General features: G+C 53.4%; 1 protein-coding gene across 2 annotated transcripts in view; it reads right to left on the reverse strand.

Annotated features, from left to right (window-relative positions):
- Nucleotides 1–1,254: 1,254 nt before the first annotated feature.
- The window catches only part of MID2 (midline 2), a 47,121-nt gene continuing 24,917 nt past the window's right edge, over nt 1,255–23,458 (reverse strand). Inside the window, exons 3-10 of one of the 2 annotated variants that reach the window (XM_072336316.1) lie at nt 15,823–15,918; nt 12,540–12,647; nt 10,172–10,320; nt 9,666–9,793; nt 9,076–9,219; nt 6,241–6,402; nt 2,268–2,475; nt 1,255–1,839 (exon numbers count right to left, since the gene is read on the reverse strand). In XM_072336316.1, the coding sequence (XP_072192417.1) occupies nt 1,437–1,839; nt 2,268–2,475; nt 6,241–6,402; nt 9,076–9,219; nt 9,666–9,793; nt 10,172–10,320; nt 12,540–12,647; nt 15,823–15,918 (1,398 nt within the window). In that variant the 3' untranslated portion in view covers nt 1,255–1,436. The remainder of the gene's footprint in view (nt 1,840–2,267; nt 2,476–6,240; nt 6,403–9,075; nt 9,220–9,665; nt 9,794–10,171; nt 10,321–12,539; nt 12,648–15,822; nt 15,919–23,458) is intronic. The other variant, XM_072336318.1, reaches the window with a different exon arrangement.

Here is a 23,458-nt window from a genome sequence, read left to right on the forward strand (position 1 = left end):
CGGTGCCAGTGCCAGCAGAAAGCTTGGCACCGGATTGCAGAAGCTGATATCCATCTCCAGTGCTTGGCCATTTGCTGGAGGTTGGCGCAGCGCGAGCAGCACACAGGGAAAAGACCCACAGGGCTTTGGGAACAAAACATCCAACCAAAAATGGCAGCTCAGCCTTGCAAAGTGAACTGTGGCTTGTGTGCTTAGCTGTGGGGCTGGCAGGCGTGACCCTGCTGCTTCCCCACCCCGTGCTCTCAAATGTGTCCATCCAGTCCCTGCGTCCTTTAAAGACAAGTGTTCCCCAGGGTGGCTCGCTGGTGGGGACCCCTCGCTCAGCCCCTGTGCCCCCACCCTGCTGTGGGATGAGCCCCCAGGGGCTGTCATGCTGTCTGAGCCGGCCACCCACCCCTCTGGGGCTGGGCTTTGAGGTAGTTTCCTATCAGCAATGTCCAAGGGTCTCTCTCCATCACAACAACAACAAAAGGCAAGGAAAGGATGGGCAGAGCTAGGCGGTCTCAGCTTTGGTCAACATGTGATACTACCAAGGTAAGACCAGAGGGAAAAAAGGAATTTTCAACACTGTGGACCAAAGTTTGTGCATCAGCACATCCCATGCTGCAACGCTGGCCCATGGCCTTGCTGGTTCCAGCTTGGTGCTTGGGGTACTGGGAGCACTGGTGGCAGCTCACTGGGGCACCAGGGCTCCTTTGCCATGGAGCAAACAGGATGGCTTCACCGTGGCTGGGAATAAAGTGAGCACCCAAGATTCTGGGGTCTGAAATTGAGCTTTTGGGTCAGAAAGCACAGAGATGGCCTTTGAGCACCTCTGCTCAGCACAGGAGCTGCCTTCCATCTGCAGGGACAGTGGGCAGAGGAACACCTATGCGAGGGGCATGAAGCACCTCACCCAGCTCCTAGGAAACACTCATTTGGGGTCTTCCTGGTGAAATGGGATCTCCCATAAGACAAACAGTGGGCCAGAGGGATGGGGACCACAGACCCAGGCAAGCTGCCAAATGCTGGCTGAAGTTTTATGGCTCTACCCATAAAACAATGCCCAGATCCCACCTGCCTCTCACGGTCTCCAGAAAGCCAATCTCTGCAGCCCCAATCCGCAGGGATGCACCAGACATCCCTCCTGACCACCACAGCACCTGAGAACGTCACCCAAAAGCCCATCCTGGACACAGGGAAACAAAACCATCCATGTGATGATCTGCCCAGGGAGAGCCACGAAGATGCTGCAGGAGCCTGGTGAGCGCACATGGAGCTGGCCAACAGGAGTTTATTTTCAGAGGTTCTTTCGTTTTCCCCTTAAAAATAAAACGAGCTGCAGGTGGGTGCCCTCCTGTTGGAGCGTTGTGGCTGCTCTGTGGCTCAGAGGGCTCCTGATGCCCACCACCAGCCCCAGCCCACATCACTGGTACCACCGTGGTGCAGGGTCACTCCTAGTGACAGGCTTTCATTCCTGATACATACGGGGACTCCTGGGGCCTGCAGTTACACTCTTGCTGCTCTGGGTAATCTATGAAGTCTGGGGCAGGCAGACCCGAGAGGATCATCAAGGATTTGTTCCAGATAGTGAACGTGGGGCACACTGGGAGGATGAAGGAGACCTCGAAGGTGTGAAGGTGCAGGGAGTTGGCCGGGTCGTAGAAGGAGAGCGCGTTGTTGTCGTAATCCAGGAGGACGCCGAGGCGCTTCATCTGTGGGTGCACCTCCACCAGCATCTCCTTGTTGTTGTGCCTCACCACAAAGTTGTTGTTGCAGCGGGAGAAGACCCAAGATGAGGAGTTCTTCCCGATCCACTCATTCTTGGGAGCCGACTTGTAAGCCACGCCGATGGCGTACCTGGGAGAGAGGGGAAGCTTTGCTCAGAGACCTCACTGTGGGATCAACCCTAAATCTGATGAGTGTTGGGTTGTGTTTCACCAGCCTGTGCAAGCTGGATGCATCTCTGTCTGCTTGCACAGGAATACATTCCAAGAGCCTGAACCCAAAGATGGTGCCATCAAGGCAAGAACTGAGCCTGGTGGGCTTTGGTGAGGTCAGCAGGGGAGAGAAATAAGGACATAACGCTTCACCTTGCAGTCTAGTTGGAGACAGAGAGGAGACACTCAAAGAGTGCTACACCACAGCCAGCCCAATGTCAAATCTCAGCCGTGACAACAGCAGCCACCTCCCCAACCCCGAGCAACCCTGGACCTAAACCATCCCATGAAAACTCAGGGGATACTGAGGGTCTCCGGGAGATGGAGGGAAGGTCAGGGGGTGCCTACCAAGTGGAGGAGCCCACCACCACCTCCCAGTAGTGGCAGCCGCTGTCGATGAAGACGTTGCCTGCCGCACCGTAGCACCCGGTGCCGCTGAACCTCTCGGGTGTGTGGCTCTTCTTCAGGGAGCTCTCATCCTTCTCCATCTGCAGCCCATCATTGGAGATCTTCAACTTCTTGTGGGCCATCTTGGGGTCCAGCTTAAAAGGCTGACCTGTTAGAAGAGGACATGTAGGTTAACATTTGCGGGTGTTGCCATCACTGTGCAGGCAGAATGTGGCAGCAAACATCTGCCCCACGAGCCAAAGGTGCTCGTGGAATAGGAATAGCATCCCCAGCATGTATGATCCTGGTGCTGGGGAACACTGGAAGCCTTATTATTGCACATTGCCCCGTTCATATGCCTCAATCCCTTGTCAGAAACACTCCCTTTTGCTCGCTGTTAATGTTGTAAAATGCTGTGGCGGAGAGAGGGGATGTTCCAGCTAATGGAAAAGGCACTGACGACACCATTAAGGACCGCGCAGCACTCTGGGCAAGGCATGCAGCCTGCCTGAATCCCTTAACGGATCCATACTCTATTAGCAGTAATGAGAGTTATACGAGCAGAGAGAAGGGAGAATAGACCCTTAAGTGCTGCCATAACAATATTGAATCACAGAAGAAGTAGTGCAGCATCGAGCATGTCCCCAAGTCCCCATCAACAGCCGACATAGCTCGCTCCCTGCAGCGTAGGCTGCTATTACACTTTACAGGAAACATGCCTGAGGTTTTCCAGTGTTCCTCTGCTGCCAAACAAGGGCTGGGACGCCTGGAGAAGACAGCTTGGGCTTGGAAGCAAACCAAAGGCACTGAGTCCAGCCCGTGTTTGGCTGAGGCTGGAAGTGAGCATGGAGCCAGCTGGGAGCACACAGCCTTCCTTCTCCAACACAGCCAAGTGTGATGGATTCTGCAGATCTTTCAGGCTAAAAAACACAGCTGCAATTCTCATGTCAGGTTAGCAGCCCTCTGACAGTCAAACCAACATGGCTGCCTGACGTTCATTTGCACAGGTGATGTGACTCTTTTGGTGCTTTTCAGATCCCATCTTCTCGGCTTTTCAGATGCAATGCACGGCAGTGGGGACCTGACCCTGTCACATCGGTGTACAAACATCCTACAGAGCCTAGGTGTGATTTTGAGAGGGGTTGATCTCGTTTAGCACAGAGATAAGCAAATGGGGCTGCTGCTGTAGGACACCTTAATAGCTGAAACCCACTGCTGAAGGCACTGCTGGCAGCTCCCACAGCAAACATCCAGCCACCCCTCCTGCTTTCTCAGCTGTGCAAACTGAGGCCTGGAGAGGCACAGCACCTGGCCAATGCTTCCAGCAGGGCTGTTGGAAAACCACGTCTTAGGGAGCGCTGCAAACACAGCCAAGGCACCGTGCAGAGCTCTCCAGTGCAGCCCTGTAACTGAGCTCATCCACACCATTCCCTTCTTGCTCCGGCAGCTCACGTTTATTTTCCTTGAGAAAATTCATTTATTGTGTAATAAATGAGTGGGGAGGGCTGAAATTAAAGCTGCAGACTGAGAGTGATCCTCTCCTCCAGCTTCTGGAATATTTTGAGATCTGCCTTTTCCCAGCAGTAACACAGAGAGGGATAAAAATACCCGGCTCCATCAGGACAGAGGCACACATGTCCTCTGGCCAGAACTGACCCTTGTCTGAGGTCAAGCAGCAAAGAGGAAATCCTGGCTTTGGGCTTGTGGGACCAAAGAGAGGAGGGAGCAGGTGGTGCCACTAGGACATGTTAAGGGTTAATGAAGCCCTGATGCTGGGGCAGGCAGAGCCCCCTGCCCAGCATGGACACTGCCCATCCCCATCCTGGGTGAACTGCTCAGTTCTCTGCTCACCTAACCAGCACGGTGCAAGGAAGGGACCAGCATCATCACCAACTTTCCTTTCTTTTGTCAAAGCTTCATGGAAGGAACAAAGGCTGATGAGACTCAGCAGCTCCCTGCTCACTGCCCTGAGCTCACCTGGGTTAGGTGAGCTCCAGCCGGGCAAATGCTGCAGCTGATGATATTAGCAAGCTGGACACTTGCTAATAATTAAGACCTAACCAAGAACAACCTCAGCTAAAGGTTTCTTCCTGTCACCAGACCAAAGCTCTTTCCCCCAGCTCTTCTGCTTGGGCAGCTTGAAAACACAGATTTAGTGGCAGCGCTGATGCTGCAGAAATCAATGTGCCCTGACACTGACCTTCTGTGGCAAAGCCATCTCTCCAAACACTGCTCTGGGAGCAGAGAGAGGGCTGTGAAACATGCTAATTGGCCCTGCCCGTCAAACTGCTGACACCTCTGTGGAGCTTTTGCAAGCTGGAGAGTGCATGCTGTCTTCTAATTGTCCACTGGGAGAGAAGCATACAGCTCCGTGATGACAAGGGCAGCATCCCACACCAGCCTGTTCATGGATGGCTGTTGGAAACTCTGGGCTACGGACTGTTCTTCATCCCCAGGTGGGGCTTTCTCCAGCACCCACTGCTGCAGGGCACAACCATCTACAGTTCACAGGGATTACAGCATCCCACTGATTTCACACACAGAAAACCCAGAGCTTGATTTGTGCTGGATGCTCAGCACCACGCAGCATCCCATGACCTAAGGTCTAGTAGGCAGGGAGAGAACACCCTTCCTCGGTGCCCCCTGCCCAAGGACATCAGGCAGGAGCGTGGCTTAGTGGGCATGGTGGCAAAGGGTTGGCCTAGGATGATCAGTGAGCACTCTTCGTGCGCACAGCCCATGAAGAATGACAGCTCTCTGCTCCAGAAACCCAAAAGCTTTACAGCACATAAAAGCAGGCAGCAACAGGGGAAGTCAGAAGACAAGCAGCAGGGCTGGCCATCAGCCACCGGCCATTGGTAGCCTGAAGAGCAGCAGAACTGCAGGCACTGGGACCGCTGCCCAAGCAAGGAGCTCCTCAAAGCCACAGAAACACAGAATAATTTGTGTAGTGCTTCAGGCAATGCCCGCTCCGGATTTTAACAAGTGCAGCAAGTTGCTGCAGACACATCTGAGTGACAAGGGGACTTCAAAGGCCGACTGGGCACTGATTTATTCTCCTAAATGGAGTTCAGCTGGCAAGCAGAGCCCTCAGCGCTGCGCCTCTATCTCCAGAGAATGACACTTGGCTAAAAAAACCCCAGAGTGAGCTCTGTCCCCGGGGAGCTGTTGAAGCAAGAGCCTTTGCTCCCCTCAGTGCTGCTGTGTCACACCACTGCTTGTCAAGTCCCCAATTCCTTATTTCCACAGCAAGCACCTTTCAAGGCACTGAGAAAGCTCTTAAAAACAGCAGCCGTGGGAGGGATGCATTGTTAATAAACAGCACAGAGCGGGATTGGAGCCTGCATCTCAGCAGCTCCCCCCATCCCCATCAGTGCCCTGACTCCACTTCAGCTCATTTTGTTTAAGGTTGCGCTGGTTTCGCAAAGAAAATGAGGAGGTGGAGGCAATAAATCATTTCAAAAGCCTACTCAGAGCTTTCAAAGCCTTGAGTGATTGCAGCGTCACGGAGAGAAGCCTGAAGGAGAGCTGCGCTTGCTGGGCTGGAGGGAACTGCTTTAAGCTAAAAGAGGGGAGATTTAGGTAGGATGGGAGGCAGAAATTCTTTGCTCAGAGACTGGTGAGGCTGTGCACTGCTGCCCAGAGATGGGGCTGCCCCATACGCAGAGGTGCCCCAGGCTGTGGGTGGGCCGTGAGCTGGTGGGATATTCAGTCCACGGTACAGGAGCGGGGCTGGGTGGGCACTAAGATCCCTTCCAACCCAACTGTTTTGTGATCCTATGAAAGCTGCACCCTATGAGCCCCTAAACCCCAGCAGAGAGCTGACTGGCACACATTGGGTGATAGCAGACCACAACCCACAGCACTGAGATGAATCCCACCGGGGCAGGGAGGTGATGCTGGGGACCACTGCTCCATTCCCTCCCATACATACTGTTGGTTTTGAGCCGGGCAGGCTCGCTGTTTCGGCTGCCAGCCTGGTTGATGGCCTTGACCAGGAAGATGTAGCGGGTGCCGCTCTGCAGCCCGTGCACGGTGTAGTGGTTCTGCTTGATGTTGGGGACGATCATCCAGCTGTCCATGGAGTTGTAGAGACCTGCCGTATAGGAGAAGGGGAAGGGATTATTCCTGGGTAAGGGAAAGGGCTCTTTCTGGGAATAGAAATGAATTAGGAGACTGTGGAGGCCCCAAGCCCTAATGCTGCAGGGGTCTGTTTGGCAGATGACACTGAAAACACTTGAAATAGTGCTGTATTAAAGATGGGGTGACACCTTGCAACCCATAACAGTAGTTGAAGGTCCCTTCCAACCTCAGCCATTCTGTGATTCCATGACATGGTGCTACAGGAAAGGAGAAAAGCACTGTAGTGTGCAGCAGGTCCTAGGGCAAGAATGACCTTCTGAGGGCAAAGGGAGCTGCAAGTTCTGGGGCAACAGCTGAGCTGGCATCAAGGGGCTGTGGGTGTCGATGCCCCATGGAATCCACTGCAGCCACAGATGCTCCAGGCTATCAGAAAGCAGCTCTGGGGCTGATACTGCAACACGGGAGTGCTGCCTTCAGCATAAGGAGGATCAATGATAGTCAGCAGTAGGAGCTGGGGATGCTCCCTGCATCCAGCAGGTCTGGGGGCGAGGCGTGAGACGGCGCGTGAGGAGTGGGCTGGGGAGGCGTGCTGCTGGAGGAGGGATTCCAGCAACCTGTCATCCATGTGTGTGTGCACAGCTGTGCGTCGGGAGCCGGGAAAGCACTCCACACCTCCTCCTCGAAGGCTCACGTGGGGACAGCACTGGGATTATTCCTCCCCCGGTGGCTCGCTCAGCCAGAGCTTGCAGTCATTGTCAGCAAGGATTTGGTCTGAAGTACACATGGAAGCTGCCGAGGGGAGCGGAGCAATGCTATCTGAAGTAGAAAATCCAACAGCAATGATAGCGACGGTATCCCGCAGGCAGAGCTGCCGTGGCTGTTATCTCCCTGCAGCCAAGAGCCACCTTGGGATCCGGCCCCGCAAAGGGCAGAGCAGCTGAGAGATGGCAATCATGGAGCAATTCAGCCTCCAAAGAGGGTGTCCTTTTCAAAGCTACCAAGAAAGGCTTGGCCTTGAGGGCTCAGGGCTCCTCTCCTTTCCAAAGCTGGAACACATCCTTTTTATCTCAGCGTTTGTCATCTATACAAAACACTTGTGTCCTGCCAAGCGCTCAGATGTAAAGGCAGTGGGCAGGGGAAGCTGTGCACGAGCAGCTGTGTGCCATGAGCAGGTACGTGCCTTGCTGGGAGCACACTGGTGCTCTGCTTGGTGAGCCCTGTGTGCTATTTTCATCACCTCTTCACGCATGGGTTCCTGCAGAACTCAGACTCTTTCGTCGCCCGGTCCTGAACACGTTATTGCAAGTGACAATATATTATTCATTTTCTGCTCCGAGGTGTTAACTGATGTTTTCTTTCCTCCTTCTTCGTAGAGCGAGCAAAGGAGGCCAAGGAAACCACTGCAGACACCTGCCCCTTTGGGCTTTCCTTGCTGCTCATCACCACAGCTGTGTCATTCCCACCTCTGCCAAAGCCCATCCCACCCTCAGGCACTGAGCATAGAGCTCGGGGCTCACACTCTCCATTCCATGGGGCTGAGCCCTTAGTGGACTCTGATCCAGCCCTGCTCCATGCTAAGAGTGGGGCAAAGACCTCCCAGTGCTTCTCAGCCCCTTAATGGCTCAAAACAGTCCGTGGTCCTTCCTCAGCTGGCATGGGGATGGAGGCTGGGGATGCCTCTAATCCTCACCAAGCTCTGAGAGAAGAGCAAAACATTGGAGAAAAAGTGTTTGTAGGAGCACAGGGCGGCAGGGTGGGGACATCCGGATGCTGTAGGACTGGGTAACCCCAGGCAATGTCCGGCCAAGAGGAAATCAATCAGCATTTTCCACTCCTGGCTGTGGGGATGCACATTTATCAGCTCTGGGAGCAGCCAGCAGGACCTGGCTGCAGCAGCTTCCTGCATGCAGCACGGGGCACTTCACAGCCTTCCTGAGCCTTCATCTTCCTGTGGGGTTAGATAAGCTAATGGAAGCCCAAAAAGTCCATGCAAAGCATCTGGGGAGCACATCCTCCAGCACTGAGTGCCCCGAGGTACAGCCAGGAGCAGAACAGCAGTGCATGGCCATCCTGCTCTCCTGAGGGCACCGCTCCAGGATGGACAAACTGGAAGATGTGCTTTTGTGCTCCCATTAACACATCCATGCAAACCCCCTCAAATCTCAGGAATAAAGTTGCGTCACATTAAATCACGCCAAACAGTCCTTGGCTTTAAGACCGAGTCACTCTTCTGCCCCACATATGTCCCTTTCCTCCAAGTGCAACCAAACCAGCTCCTGTGTTTGGCTTTTAAACAACATTTTTCTGACAGTGAATGATGAGGAAGACTCGATGGAAAGTGCAGATGTGACATGCCCATCCTTGGGGGCTGCTGGGCTGTCACGGATCCAAGCTGTGCCCTTTCCACCACCTCTCCTTGCCATGACAATCACCTGGTGCTAAAGAGCTGAGAGTCCAATCTGATCATTTTGGGTGTCATTTTAAGCAATCATTGTAGGAAGGGAGGAAATTAAACCACAAAGCCCAGCCTGCAGGCATTTTCTGCTGCTCTCCATCTGAGCCCCCAGCTGATGCACCAGGCCAGCTGTGCCCTGCCAGCTGCCCTCCCATAGAACATGAGATCAGCATCCCCACTTCTGCAATGCCTACTTTTGGGTTGGTGACTGCTCAATAAGCAGAGACTTACTGATGAAGTTGGCTTGCCCGGTGAAGATGGTGTACTGGAGCTCGTAGGAGCTGACACTGAACTCATCCTCTGAGATCCAGTGGACTGTGATGGTGTCATGGGAGGCCGTGCAGAGCTCCTCACGTACAGACGGAGGGTTCGGTGCTGCAGGGAATGAATTCAACAAGCTGGTGTTTCCTCATTGTTTGCTCTTTATGGGGCTCATGCAGGGAGTAGAGCCTCATTTTACAAGTCACTGAGTAACAACATCCTCGCTTCTTCACAGCCCCCAGCCCTCCCCCCGGCTCTCCAGCCCCAGCATGGCACAGTAAGCAGTTTATTCCCGTGTCTCCTTGGCTGTCCCCCTGCCCACCCCGAGGGCATCACCTCCTCCCTCACTGGTGGAGAGCACCATTTTTTCCCCACTTTCTGAACTCCTGCGGTGCCAACAGGATGATGGGAACACATCACTGCCTTGGGGACAGCCCGGTGGCCTCTGTTCTGCTACGGCCCACTGTTGACCTGGTTTAAAATCCCCCCTGTCAGCACTCAGTGGGGAGAAAGAGGCAATGCTGGGGGGCAGAGCAGGGGTTACGTGCCCATGTGCTCACCGGTGAGATAATCCAAACCCTCCAGCAGTTTCTTCTCTCTGGAAAAATCCAAGGCGAAGTTTTCAAAGGCGTCATTAAAATTGATATCTGGTATCAGAACTTGAGAGGATGCAGTTGCCATGGCGACCCTGAAAAGAGAGAAGAGCCCATCAATCCGCATCGGGGTGCACTCTGCTCCCGACTCCTGGCTGATGGGAAGGGGGTGAGCAGCCCCATGGTGACAGCAGGTGATGCAGCACAACACCCAGTGGAGTGACAGGGATAGGGAACAGAGCTGGGGGATCCATCGCTGGGGGTCCCATCCCTATGCCCCATCTTGGCTCTCCCCACATGGGTGCTCCCACTGCTGTTGCCCCATTGGGGAGTCAGACTGCATCCCTCAGCAGGTGCCACACAGCTCCTGCCCTGCCACCACCAGCAGTGCTAACCGAGGGCAGCACTTGGGGGACGTAATGGGATCACTGCAGGATACCTCACAGTGGTTGGGCAACCAAGCTGCCACCCACCTCTCGGCCACATTCCGGGCTGTCTGCAGGAAGCGAGCGTGGTCGTTCTCCTTCAGGATGTGCTCAGCCTGATTGATGAGGACCGTGGAGCGCTCCAGGCACTGCCGGCAGTTGGCGACCTGCTGGGCCAGCTTCCTCAGCTTCATCACCTGTGGGGCGAGCACAGTGAGGTGGTGGAGCTCAGCAGGATGGCTGTGGGAGCTGGGAAAGCAGCACCAGCGTGCACCTCAACACAGGGCACAGCAGACTCTGCTCCACCCCCACCTGCATCCCAATCAGTCCTGCACAGTGCTGACCCACTCCAGGACCCTCTGACCCCTTCCTGTGGGGCTCCTCGGGGGATATTTACTGATAGCATCAAGCAAGCCACAAAGGAAGAAGCAAAGACAACAGGTCCATCCCCACCCCCTGTGCTTCACGTGCCCACCCACAGCCATCCCACCCCACATCCCAGGGGCACAGCTGGTGCCCTGCACTGCTCACCTGCACACAGCTCATCCTCGTGTCAATCCCTCCTCCTGTTTTTCATCTTTTTAATGATAACCCCCCCACGCTGCTGCATCACCCCGTGCTCCCCCAGCATGCTGTCAGTCCATGCCCACAGTGCCTGGAACTCATCAAGCAGCCGAGCTGGAATGCTGGGAGCTGACAGCACCTGCTAGAGCTGCTCTCCCAGGTGTCAGCGCTGTCAATCCCTCCTCAGCCAGCAAATCCCACTGATTCGATGCTGATACCCAGGCCCCTTGGAGGGCAGTGGGTTCCCAGCTCCAGAACCACTGTGTGAGCTGCAGACAGACAGCACTGGAGTGGGAAGCCAGCAGATGGGCTTCAAACTACTCCAGCTGAGGAAAGGGAGGGCAGGGGGCTCGCCTCAGCTAGCAGCAGGCAGCCATGGCTCCGAAGGTGGTGTGCCCAGGCACCAGTTCCTTCTGACCACATCCCAGCACACACAGCAGAGCCCGCCATGCTCATCTCTGGGGATTCTCAAGCTTCACAAGCCTCGGGCTGCAGCTGTGGTCTGTGATGTTTGAAGGCAGAGGAGCTCTGGTGCATGGGGATGTGTCCCCACATGGCATCACTGCCTGCACCGCAGCCCCAGGAGCTCACAGCCTCCCCAGGGACACTGGTATCCACAGGTCTGTAAGTCCCCAATGGCAAAGGGTGCAGGGGAAGAACTGGGGCTGGTGTTTGGTGTGCAAGCATTGCTTCGTGCTGCCTCCCTGCACAGCTGATGCTTTTTCCACTGTAAAAGAGAGAGGGGTTTGCCTGCAGAGCAAGCAGCCACCCACGCTCTGTGCTGGGCTTCTCATTGGGAAGAGCAGCCCAGAAGCGGAGAACCCAAAGGTAATTCAACACTCTGCTTCTTGCTGTGCAGTCTGAGCTCTCCCCAGGCAGCCACCAACCCCAGCTCTCTCCTTTCTGCTTTCTTTTCCCGTGCTCGTTAAATTCTCCACTGTTTGCAGCTCAGGCTCCTGAGAAAGGCTGCTTAGAAATCACTGCGTATCTCACACCTCCCATCCTGAGCAGCTCAGAGCAGAGGTGCTGGGAGCCCTGGGGATGTGCAAGGAGAACCACAGAGGGGTTCCCAGGGGCTGTGCCGTGCTCCCAGCTCACCCTCTGCTTAACAGCCATCCTCTCACAGTGCCCCCACCGCCTCCAGCCCCACATCACACTTGGGCAGCTGGAATTGCAGCTGCTCAGGGACCAGCTTGGAGCTCACACACAGCTGAGCTTCTGCTGCTGGTGTGGGGCACACATGGGAGCCTCTCTGCTCTCCCCAGAAACCAACCCGGTGGAAAACCCAGCTCTTGGTGCCAGCGCTCTGCCAAGACTGCCTGAAACTGGACAACGTGGTCAAAATGCTTTCGGGGGAGAGGGTGGGAAGTGAGAGGCAGACAGACAGATGGACCAGCAGAAGGCACCGTTACATAAAATATGTTTCCTGAAGTGGCTGGGATAAAAGCACACGTTTCCAAGCTTCCACTCTTGCACAAGAGGATCCACAATGCCTGAGGGCAGCATTGGCTCTTGCACAGATGCACATGGGGTGAGCTGATCCCCAGCCCTTGAGTGCGGTCACCCCAGTGCTGGGGTGGTGATGCTCCTGGCAGGATGAGCTCAGCTCTGGGTGCTGCAATGGGTGCACAGAGCGGGAGCCCAAAGAGCACCCAGGCTCAGTAAGGCAGGAAAGCTTGCCTAGGGCTACAGTGCAGCACAGGGCTTGGATGGCCCTTAAATATTAATTCTACGTTACTATATCAGCACTGCAGTGATAGAAAAGCCCTGAGGAAGCTGTCTGGGCTGATGCAAGCAACTGTGCAAGCCTGGTCCTTGCAGCAGGAGCCCTGGGGACCCACTTGGAGCTTACCTTCGTCTCCTTGATCTTGACGGCGATGACCTGCTTACGCTGGCGGATGATCTCCATCAGCTCATCACACTCCTCCATCAGCTTGGCCTCGTGCATGGCTGTGTTCACCTGGGCAGGGAAAGCAAAGACATGCATGGTTGGAGCTGCTGGGGATGCCACCGCGGGGCACCGCTCTCTGAAAAAGACTGGGGACTGCAGGTGGCCACACTCCATCAGCTGGGATAGGAGGTGGGATGTGAGCCCCTCTGGCTGCTCCCACTTCCATTGCACCATTCCATTCCATTGTGTGCCTCCGGTGGCGCAGTAGTATAAGTTGCTGCTTGCAACACCAGAGGCCCGGGGTTCGAATCCCCCCTATGGCGTAAGTGGCAGAAATGCTGCTCTGCTACACAGAGGGCTCGAATCCTGGGAGTTGGACTCGATGATCTCTAAGGTCCCTTCCAACTCGCACGATACTGTGATACTGTGATACCAAAAGGGGGAATGGAGTGAGCACCCAGCACAGCGTCCTGCACTGTGACACCTCCCTCTGCTGCTGGTACTCCTCCCTCCCTGACCCAAGTACTGATGGTTTGGTGGTAAAGGAATACAACCCGCTGCATGGATATCCCAGAGCTTAGAGCCTGCAGCTCTAGAACTGCCCTGGCCACGTCCATACCCAGCAAGGAGCTCCAGGAAGGGCCCTCTGCCCCTTGGCTTTCCTTCCCCTCCTGTAGCAATAGAGCTCTGGCCTTCATTCCAAGCAAAGCAGCAAGGAAATGGAACAAAGCCATGAGCTTCCCCCCATGTCCATGTTCCCTCCTGGAGGCTCAGCAGTGCTGGGAGCAGAAGGCCTGCCGGGAGCTGAGATAGGGACCCGAGCCCTGCTGCTGAAATCAAGCAGCCAACTGCATGACAGAAATAGGTTTTGTTCACGTTGTGCTCTCAGAGTGATCTCCAACAGCAGAGAACTGTGAAGCCAACCCTGAGCAAAACACATTTGCTACAAGATCTTTTTTTAAAGCTGGCCAGCAGGTTATGCAATGGCAAAGTGGGAGACGGCTGGCGGTCTGCGAGGATAACTCAGCTGAGAAAAACAGGATAATCTTCAAAATCTGCTGCGAGGAAGTTGGGGGGGGAGGGGGATGGGAATCAGACCTGGGATTCAGAGCAGCAGGAAGGCAGCGGTGCAATCAGAGCTCCACATCCCAGGAGCATAATACAGATCCCACCCCCACACAGACCCTTCCTGCTCCCTCCAGTGTCTTCCCTGTGCCTCAGCTGCACCCCTCCATGGGGAGAGGTCCTGAGCATGGCAGGCACTTGTAGAGCAACGTGCTGATGGAGGAGAGGCAGAGCCCCATCTCTGAGATGCTGATGGTGAGGAGCAAAATGAAGCTCCACAGGCAAACATTTCTTCCCCCTCCCAGCCCCCCTCGCTGTGTGTGACACTGTGGGGAAATGACTCCAGATAGTGCACGCAGCATCCCTGCACCCTTGTATGTGCACATCCCCACATCCTGCATCCCCGAGTCTCTGCATCCCTGCATACTCTTATCCCTGCAGCCCCATGTTTCTGTAGACTCACATCCCTGCATTGTTCCCACATCCCTACATTCCCATTTCCTACATCCCCACATCCCTGCATCCCCCATCGTTGCATCCCCCCGTGCCTTCCTGCACACCCACACCCCCACCAGCTGCCTGGATGGTGATGCAGGCAGCTCTGAGAATGCACATAGGAAACCCCAGGGCTGAACTCTCCCAGCCAGGGCCCACTGCGGTGACTGAGAGTGAAGCAAATCCCCTCATGTTCCCTCAAGCACTGGCAAAGCCCCTGACCCCACAGCAGCAATCCCTGCAGCAGATTGGTGTCTTTGCTCCCTGGGAAGGTGCTGGTTCAAGGGACCTGCTGCTCAACTCAGCAACTGAAAAATCAATGGCCCATTAAGAAGTAATTAATTGCAACAGCCCCTCTCCGTGTATCACTTCAGCAAACAAAGCTGCAAATGAATTTGCTATTAATTGATGTAAGTACTTGGAGACAACAGAGAGGTATTAGCTGCCTTCTTCCTGCTGAAGGTTTCGCAGGAGCACATTGCCCAGCAGCTGCAGCCAAGGAGCATGACTGGCCGGAGCTCCCCTCCAAAAGCAAACAAGGGATGCACATCCAGACACAAGGGGCTTTGCAGATCAAGTGGTCAAAGCAGGAAGGTCAGCCAAGCCCCTTTCTTTGGTGGGATTAAAGGTGATCTCTCTCCCTCCAGTGCTCTCCTATAATTTCTGCACAAAGCCCTTCCATGTGCTGCTGCCATCAGCCCCACCTCTGCTCTTTGGCCCCAGCAAGCAACGGAGATCACAATCACTGTCCTGACAGCAGGAAGGATGCTGGGAGGCACAGTGCCTCTGTTTGGGAGCAGGAAGGAAAGCAAGGCCACAACAGAGATGAGAGGACGGGCTGCCTGCAGGAGAGTGAGCACAACAACCCATGAGAGGTTCAGAGGATGAGAGACTCAAAAGAGCCATGACTGCAGCATCTCCTCCCATCCAATGGGGCTGAAAGCTGTTCCCAGAGGTGGGAACACCATCTCTGTGCCACAGGTGAGGGCTGCACCGCACTCCCAGTGCTGAGGATCACCACTGTGTGCTCAGATGCTCCCAGCACCGCTGCCCTTGTCCCCTTCCAAGCTGCAGCTGCCTGGCTTTGCTCCTGTGGTGGGGGCCTGCTAAAGACAACAACATCCCCCAGGTAAAAGCACACCCCTGATCAGGCCCCCAGATCTCTGCCAGCAGCTGTAGGCTTCACAACGCATCCTCGCCTGCACCTGCAAGAAACTTTGGTTCCAGGATGATGACTGCATTTGGCCACTTGGGGAACGGACAAATGTCCAGATTCTGCACTTTGAGATGCTGCAGACAATATTTTTTCAGCACTTCAGCCCCCATCGGCCTCCCCATCAGATTCCAACTGAGCTCCAGATGAAACACAGCTGACTCCAGGACACCACAGGCTACAGGATCACATAGAAATATAAGGCAACAGAGCCTACATATCTCCTCCCAGCAGCTCACAGTCACACCAGCACCTTCCCCTTCCCACCATACAGATCCATGGGAAATCCTCCATCACTTGGGACCAACCTCTCCAAAGTGGTTCAGTGCAGGCAATGCCTCCCATGCACCCTCGTAGCCCATCCCATCCCCTCCACAGTCCCACTGCTGTGGGAGGGAGGTGAGAGCAATGCTGTGCACCCCCCTGACCTCAGCTGAGAGCTCCCCAGTGCCACGCGCTGTGCTCACTGACCTCCACTTGCTGGCAGATCTGTATCAGTTTGGCCATCTGGTTCTCCAGTTCGCTGTTGCGTTTAACCAGGTTGGTGAGGTTCGTCTCCAGGGTTTGCTGTAGGTCCAGAAAACCAGGAAAGAAGAGAGAAAAGAAGACAAAACAAGGTGAGAAAAATGGGAGGACTGCATCCAGCAAACCAGACTGTGCATCACCCAACACGCTGCCAGAGGGAGCAAAGTGTTGGCTAATTTTGTGCACAGACTGCCCAAACCCAACAGAGTTTGGACAGCCCTTGCTAGCAAGCTTTGCCTTTTTAGAAGGGTATAAGGAGCTTTTCCACCTCGATTTCCAGCTGGGAAGTCTGCCTGTTGGGATTGAATGGCTGCATTTCTCCACCCCTCCTCATCTTTAGTTGGCCATGGAGATGAAGGGCTGGGAGGAGGCTGAGGCTGCCCAAACTGCATTTTGCTCTGTGCTCACGGGGCTGTGCAGCCATTCAGCGATGACAGAGGATGAAGAGCCTGCTTGCAAAGACGCCTCTATCCATGGACATGCAGTGGACCAGCACTTTGGGCTATCCATAATTCAAGCAACACTGCATTGCCATTAAAATCCGCGGTCTCGCTAAGAGGAAACGCTTCCCAGCAAAGCGCTCTCAACCTGTTGCACCGCTTGTCGTGAAAACGATAGCCCATTAATATTTGAAACTCCGGGGCTGAGAGAGGATCCCTGCAGTGTTTTATTCATAGCCAGAAAGAAAGTGCAGCCCTAGGCTTCCACCACGGCTCCAGCAGACCCGTAAACATCTGCACGCACGGGTAATTTGGGGGCGAGGTAGCCAAGACAGCTTGAATCATAGTCATAAAGCACAGGCAAAGCACTCATTCCTGAAAACCACTGACTCCTAAAATACTCCCAGCTCACTCACAGCCCTGCAAATTGCTCGCCAGTAGCTGGTAAAGCACAGCACTGAAACGGGCTGAAAAAGGCAGCAGTGCAGCTCAGGGTGCCTTCATTGAGCTGAAAGCGCTCTGCACAGCAGCACCGTGGTGATAATGCAAGAGCCAGCTTCAATCAGCTCCACCACCACCTCTCTTCACAGCTCTGCATCATCAAACATCACCTCACCGAGCATCTCGCTTGCTAATTATCTCCCTCATCACTGATGAGGCTGCATTGATGTTTCAGCTTTGAAACTGCAGCCCGATTTCATGCTGGTAGAGGGGGGCACTGGAGAGGGGGGAGTAGCCCAGCAGCACGTCCCTCCGTTGGCACACCTGCCTGAGCGTGGAGGTGCAACCTTCTCCTTCTGTTCCCTGTGCTGAAAAGAAGTAATATGTGCTAGGAGCTCCGGCTGCACCAGCTGGCTGTTTTGTAGGTATTATAGAAATTACAGCAATTACAGGGGGTTTGTTTAATTGGATCATAGCACGCTCACCATTTCCCCAAACATCCACCTTCTGGCTCAAAAAGCAGAAGATTTGGTTTCCCTACAACCTGGAGAAGTGAGGAAAAGAGAGAGAAAGGGGAACACCACCAAATGGATCCCTGAGCCAAAGCCACTGCACGAGGGGAGAAAGTGGGCTGCAAGCACAGCAAGGACCCTGCAGGGAGCAAACCCCTTCCTGCAGCAGGGATGCCCAATTGCAGCCAGCCCAGTGGGATGTGCAGGGAGCTCAGCAATCACATGGACCTGCCTCACATCGGGGCTGGGTTTCCACATTCAACTTCATGCAGAGGCAGCCAAAAGCAGAGAGCGTTTGCTCGGTGATTTCTTTCGGGTTTGTTGTTGTTGCTCTTGATCATTTATAATTGTTTGCAATGGGACACACGGCCCTGCCCCCTCCCACCACGCACCACAAACACAAACCATGTGTGTGCACCCAGGCACAGATGGGAAATGCTTCCCCCATGAGCCAGCATAGTGCAGAGCACAGGGACTGCTCAGTGCACGCTCTGATCCCATCTCTGCTCCCCACATGAGCACTGGGTGCAGTGTTTGGACTGAAACGCTGGTAGCAGCCTATCTCCCCAACATGATGCTTGCAAGCAACGCCCAACCCCCATCAAAAAATGAAATAAAAGCAGGGGGGAAAGATGATCAGTAAGCTGGCTGCCTCTCTGCTACAGGAATTTCAGCAGGCAAAAGGACAAGTGACAGAGAGATGCCGTTGAGCCGCTCTGTGCAGCTCCTGCATGTGGCTGTATTGCATTTTAAGTTGCTTTGCAGCAACTAAAGAACCCACAGGTGCCACAGGGATGCTCCAGCCCCATCCCCAGCGCTCAGAGCCCTAACAGCACTGCCCAAACCTCTCCTATATGAGAAACCCATTACCAACCCAACTTCCCCAAGGCCATCACATAAGGAGACAGTAGGGTGAGTTTTCACCTTCCCACTGCCCAGCACTCCAAAGGGGCTCTCTGATAAAGGGAGAGCTCTCCCCACAGGCTTGTTCACCCTGCTCAGGAAATTCTTCTCCTTCTTCATGCAAGATCTGCATTTTGGCAGGTCAGGAAGGGGAGTGCTGTCAAGGAGGATTGCAGCTGGGGCTGGAGGCAGCTCAAAAACCCTGCAGCTGGCTTGGAGAGACAGAAGGACACAGCACAGGGCTGCCAGCACTGCTCCAGTGGCTTCATTTGCACTTCTGAAGCTTTCCCATAGCTCAGCACACTCAGAGCCCGGCAATGCCGCTGGGAGCATCCAAGAGTTCCAAGAACACCCAGTATCCCAATCCTTTTTTTTCCATGATGCTTTCTGCAAATGCAACGTGCTCCTGCAAGCAAAGCACTGATCATGAACAGCAGTCACAGCTCTGCTGGGCCCCAAAGGAATGGGGCATGGACTTACTGCCACCAGGTCTGACCCCACTCCTCAGCAGCACTCCATCCCTGCAGACAACAGCAAGATTTCAACCTCTACCAACACACTCATATGCACACAGAGCTTTTGTCTTCTTCCTTTGCACTCCTTACTAAACAAATGAGATATAAAAATGACCACAGACAAAATTCACTGCTTGGCAAGTGGGGCTTCCTCCCAAAGTCTCACTCTTTGGCCCCATAGCCCCGAGAACACCATGAAGAGGTTCTGCTCATTTCACCCCACAACCTGCAGGATGGTGTGGGGAGAACTGGCTGTTCTGGTAAATCAAAGCTGCGTGCACAGTTCTGAGGGGAACAAAAATCAGATGAAATAGCTGAATGTTGTCATTTCTCCGACACAGCTGATTACTTGCAGACTCGGTCTGAAGCATCTTTTTGGCAAGGGCTGCTGTCTGGCTGCTTAGTGTGTATCCCCAGGCCGTGCATTTCCCCTCTTTGCTCTTTCTCTCCCTGTGGTGCTTAAGAAAAACATGGACTTTGCTTCCGAAAACATTCCTCCAGGCAATGATCCCATAAGAGTCCCCACACCTGCAGTCCTTGGCACGAGCCATCCTCTTACCGCAGGGACACAAGGAATGAGTGCGGTGTGATGGATGACCTCTGGCTGCTGGGAGATGCTTTTCAAGGAGCCACGCAGACCTGCTCTCTTGGGTTAAAAGAGAAGAAGGCCAAGAACAAGGCAGCTGGTGGCCCTCTGCTATAGGGTGACAGCTTGGTGGGATGCTGCCATGGTGGAGGGCATGCCAAACAGGGCACGTTTGTGGCCACTGGAGCGCGGTGACATGACAGATATGGATGAACAGAGAAATGAGAAGAACAAGAAACAGCGGAGACCCCAACAAGACTGGATTTCTTGGGGGACCATGCTGGCACAAAGCCTGGGACAACACTGGGGCACCTGCAGCAGGCATCCCACAGCCTCCCATTGCATGGGCTGCCCCAAGGCGACCCATCACCTACCTTAGCCTCTTGGAGCCACCTCAAGGATCCCCAGAGCTTCCCAAACCCAAAGAGAAAAAAGCCTGCAGAGATGAGCCTGGAGGGTAAATATCCCTGAGGGCTTCAACCCCATCCTCAACCAGGTCCTCAGCAAGGATGGCTGCAAGTTGGAGCACATCCCTCACCCTAACACCACTGCTTTCCTCCCCTCCAAGCCTAAAATCATGCTAACGAGGGAGTTAACGAGGCCCTACCAGGCTCCCCTGACAAACGCTTATCCAACAGCACTGAAGCACATAAGGTTTATTTAGGTCCTTCTATGTTTACACTCTTTAATCTTTTCAAAGCAATTCTTCTACTACTGGATATTATCAGGGTGGGTTGTTTTTTTTTTTCCCTGTATCACCGCAGCACTGTTGAAAATTGTTTAAATATTTTATTAAATTCATCCTGACTATGACAAGCCCGCTTTTATTCCCGAAGCCATGTTGCTACAATCGGGTTGTTTAAGCTGTCCTACTTAAATACACGCTGAAAGACTTCGCTCCCCGGTTCAGCCTGTGAGCTTTTCAACCTAAAAGGATGCGTTTTTCAGACATCTTATTAAATTTGCTACATTTGATGTAAAAATTCCCAAGCCACGGTGAGTCCTGAGCTTATTTGTTTACCTTCTGCTGCTTTTATTTGTTCCTATAAAAGGACAGAGAGGAAAGGAAAGGGTTTCTGTCGCTCCAAGTGATGCCTTTTGCCAGATATTCACTTCTAAGAAATGATTTCTCTTTGCTTTCTTCAAACCCTGCACCAGGAGCAAGGGGTGACGCTGGGATCACCGTCCCCAGGGGTGTTCCAGAACTGAGGGGATGTGGCACATATGGGGATAGACATGGTGGGGTGGGCTGGGGATCCGAGAGGTCAAAAAGCAGTGAAGCAAACTGTGCTTCCAAAGTACATCCCTCCATTGGATGAGGAAGGGTTGATTTGGATGCAGACACCTCCAGCAAAGGACTCCAGGCTGGGAAAACTGAACCCACTCTGATCAATTGAAAATTAGGAAAATTCGAGGCAGTTTCTACATGCTGAGAATTGTTCCATAGAACTCCTCCTTCTTAAGAGGCCACCATCAGGAATAAACCCCTGCAAAACAAGCAAAAAGATAGGGACCTTCCAACCAAGCAACGTACCGCATGCCCTCCCCAGGGCAAGACTTGCAAGGGAACAAGAATTTCACCTCCTGGAGTTGTTGCTGCTGGAAAATGCACTGGAGATAGAGGGTTTGTGTCCTTGGGTACTCCCAGGACACCTGAGGTGGCCAAGGGCTTAGTGCACTGTGTCCTAATAGAGCAGTGTAATAGCTCAGCACACCTGGATGGATGCTCTCCACTGGACCCAGCCGTGCTGGTTGAGCCCCAGCCAACACCTGGCCATGCAGCAGCCCTGGCAGCCTGTCCTTGGAAAGGCAGAAACATGGAGGGACAGCAAATCACAGCCATAATATGGATTAACGACCTCAGACATGGGAAAGGGATTAGAGGCCCGCATGCACCGAGCCTTTGGAGGCCCTCTGCTGAATGCAAAGGAACAGCCAGAGGACAAAGCTGAGCAATAGATCAGACCCTGAGAAAGCAGCGCTGCTTTACAGCCGAGGAAGGACTGTCAGCCATGAAATAGGAGTGGGGCTTTGCTAGCAGCACCATGCTGCCGCTGGCTTTGAAGCCAAACGTGAACAAAGCTCCTTTCAAAGCATGGGAGGAAGACAACACAGCTTCATCCCCATAAATATGTATAACCTCGTGGAATAAACGACTGGTGGGATGGGAGATGCGCTCTTTGAAGGATGGGTATGAATACACGGTAGGCAGAGACAAAGCATGACTTAGAAGTTGCCCTGCTTAAAAAGTAAGGGCAGGTGGGTGGAAACCAGCTGCAGAGAATGCCAAGTCCTGGTGGGTTCACTAATGACAGTGCAATTATGTTAACGACGCTTGCTGCAGATAATGGCACGGCTATGGAGAGCCCTTAAGAATATTGCTAAGGGTGTGTGAGGGTCTCATGCATTGATGGGGTTTCCAGGGAAAAAAAAGCTTGACAAATAGTGACGTGAGGCACACAGGGAACACTGGGAATAACAAACCAACTAGGAGAAAACCCAAGGAGGAACTGTGTCTACAGAGAGACAAATGGAATAGCACAATGGGATCTTGATGGCTTCAGCAGTGGGGGACGTGGGCAGGGCTGGTCCTATAGGGTTCAGACTTGGAGCAGAGAAAAGGGAAAATATAACTGGGATGGAAGGTGCAACCATGGTGGAAGGCAGAACCATGATGGAATGGGAATGTTAACAGAAGAGCAAGGAACTCATAGCATTTATTAGGAGCAACAGAAAAGAATAACTGACCTTGAGAAAACAGAAGAAAAATTAAAGGGGAAGGGGAAGAGGAGAAAGAGAGGTGAGAGGAAAGAGGGGGAAGGAAAGAGGGGAGAGGAGAGGAAAAAAGAGAAGGGAAGAGAAGGGAAAGGAAAGGAGGGGAAGGGAAAGGGGAAAAAGGATGAGGAAAGGGAAAAGGAAAAGGAAGTGGGGTGGGTTGTTAGAGCAGGCACTGGTCTGTAAGGCCGTGATAAATTAAACCACTTGGAGAGCTGAAGCTCCAGATCTGACTGAGGGAGGCCATTGGATTCCACCAGCAGTTTTGGGGTTTCCATCAACCCTTTGGGCTCTTCCCAGTGCGTTGCTGGTGGATTCCAGAGCTGCTCCTCCCTTCACCCCCACCTCCTGAAGATCTCAGCGTGATTCACAGCCACAAAAGCTTCATTAGGCAGAAGCACGCTTGCATTTACCCTCTTGAAATTGGAGAATGCAGTTGTACAGGAATATATTAGCATACCTATTTCGTTTTCACGACTGAATGATTAATAACAGCGCCTGTGATTCCTTCCTCAGCAGAAGTTGTAATAGGCAAGCATATAAAAATCATAGCAGACTCTTGCTCGAGTCTCGAAGGTCTGCAGCACCCAAAGATGGCACAAAATCACCCAGCGGTCATTTTGCAAGGCTCAGTGCATGGCTTGAATCTTGAAATCACAAGAAACCTTTCAACTTTCCCAACCAATGGCGGCACTTAAAGGGCTGAAGCACCAAATCTGAACGTGTGACAAGGCAATCCGTAACACCAAATGCTCAGGGTGGCACCTGTGGCACACACTGCCTGATCTGCTGAGAGGCATTTAAATGCAGCTTTTCAGAAACGGAATATGAAACGCATGAAATGAATTAGGAGTAGAATTTGCACCTAACCAAAGGGGTGACACGCTTTGAATTACAAGTACAAAATTAGCTTCAAAGCAAAGCTAAAGCTCCAGCATTTCAAATCATGGCAGAAAAGGGACTGGATTCTGCACAGATCAGAAAGGTGCAGCATCAGAGGTCGATGGCAAATGATGGCGAGGAAATGAATTTGAGGGGAGGCTTGACTTGTGCTACGACCATGTCCTGTCGTTTAGTGATACCAAGCCAAAACAGTGCAGAAAGTGTTCTTAATCTGAAATATTAATCGGCAATAAATGCATACATTGCATCTCCAGATGGTTTGCTCTCCAGACTGTGTGTTCTGTGAGGCCGGGACATGACTGCAGGCAGCAGGGCTGTGCAGCCAGGTCAGCAACACCCCAAATGCCTGGGAGCAAATGAGGACGGTGTGTGGAGGGGGGGGGAGATTTTGAAGGGCATCACTGAGGAGGGACAACAGCCCTCATTCCCCAATGATGGAAAGAAAGGCAGCTTTACATCGAGGGGCTTGATGAGAAGCCCTAAAAGAAAGCTCCAGCCCATGGCTGG

The sequence above is a fragment of the Excalfactoria chinensis genome, chromosome 4, assembly GCF_039878825.1.
Source record: "Excalfactoria chinensis isolate bCotChi1 chromosome 4, bCotChi1.hap2, whole genome shotgun sequence".
NCBI classification, from domain to species: Eukaryota; Metazoa; Chordata; class Aves; order Galliformes; family Phasianidae; genus Excalfactoria; species Excalfactoria chinensis.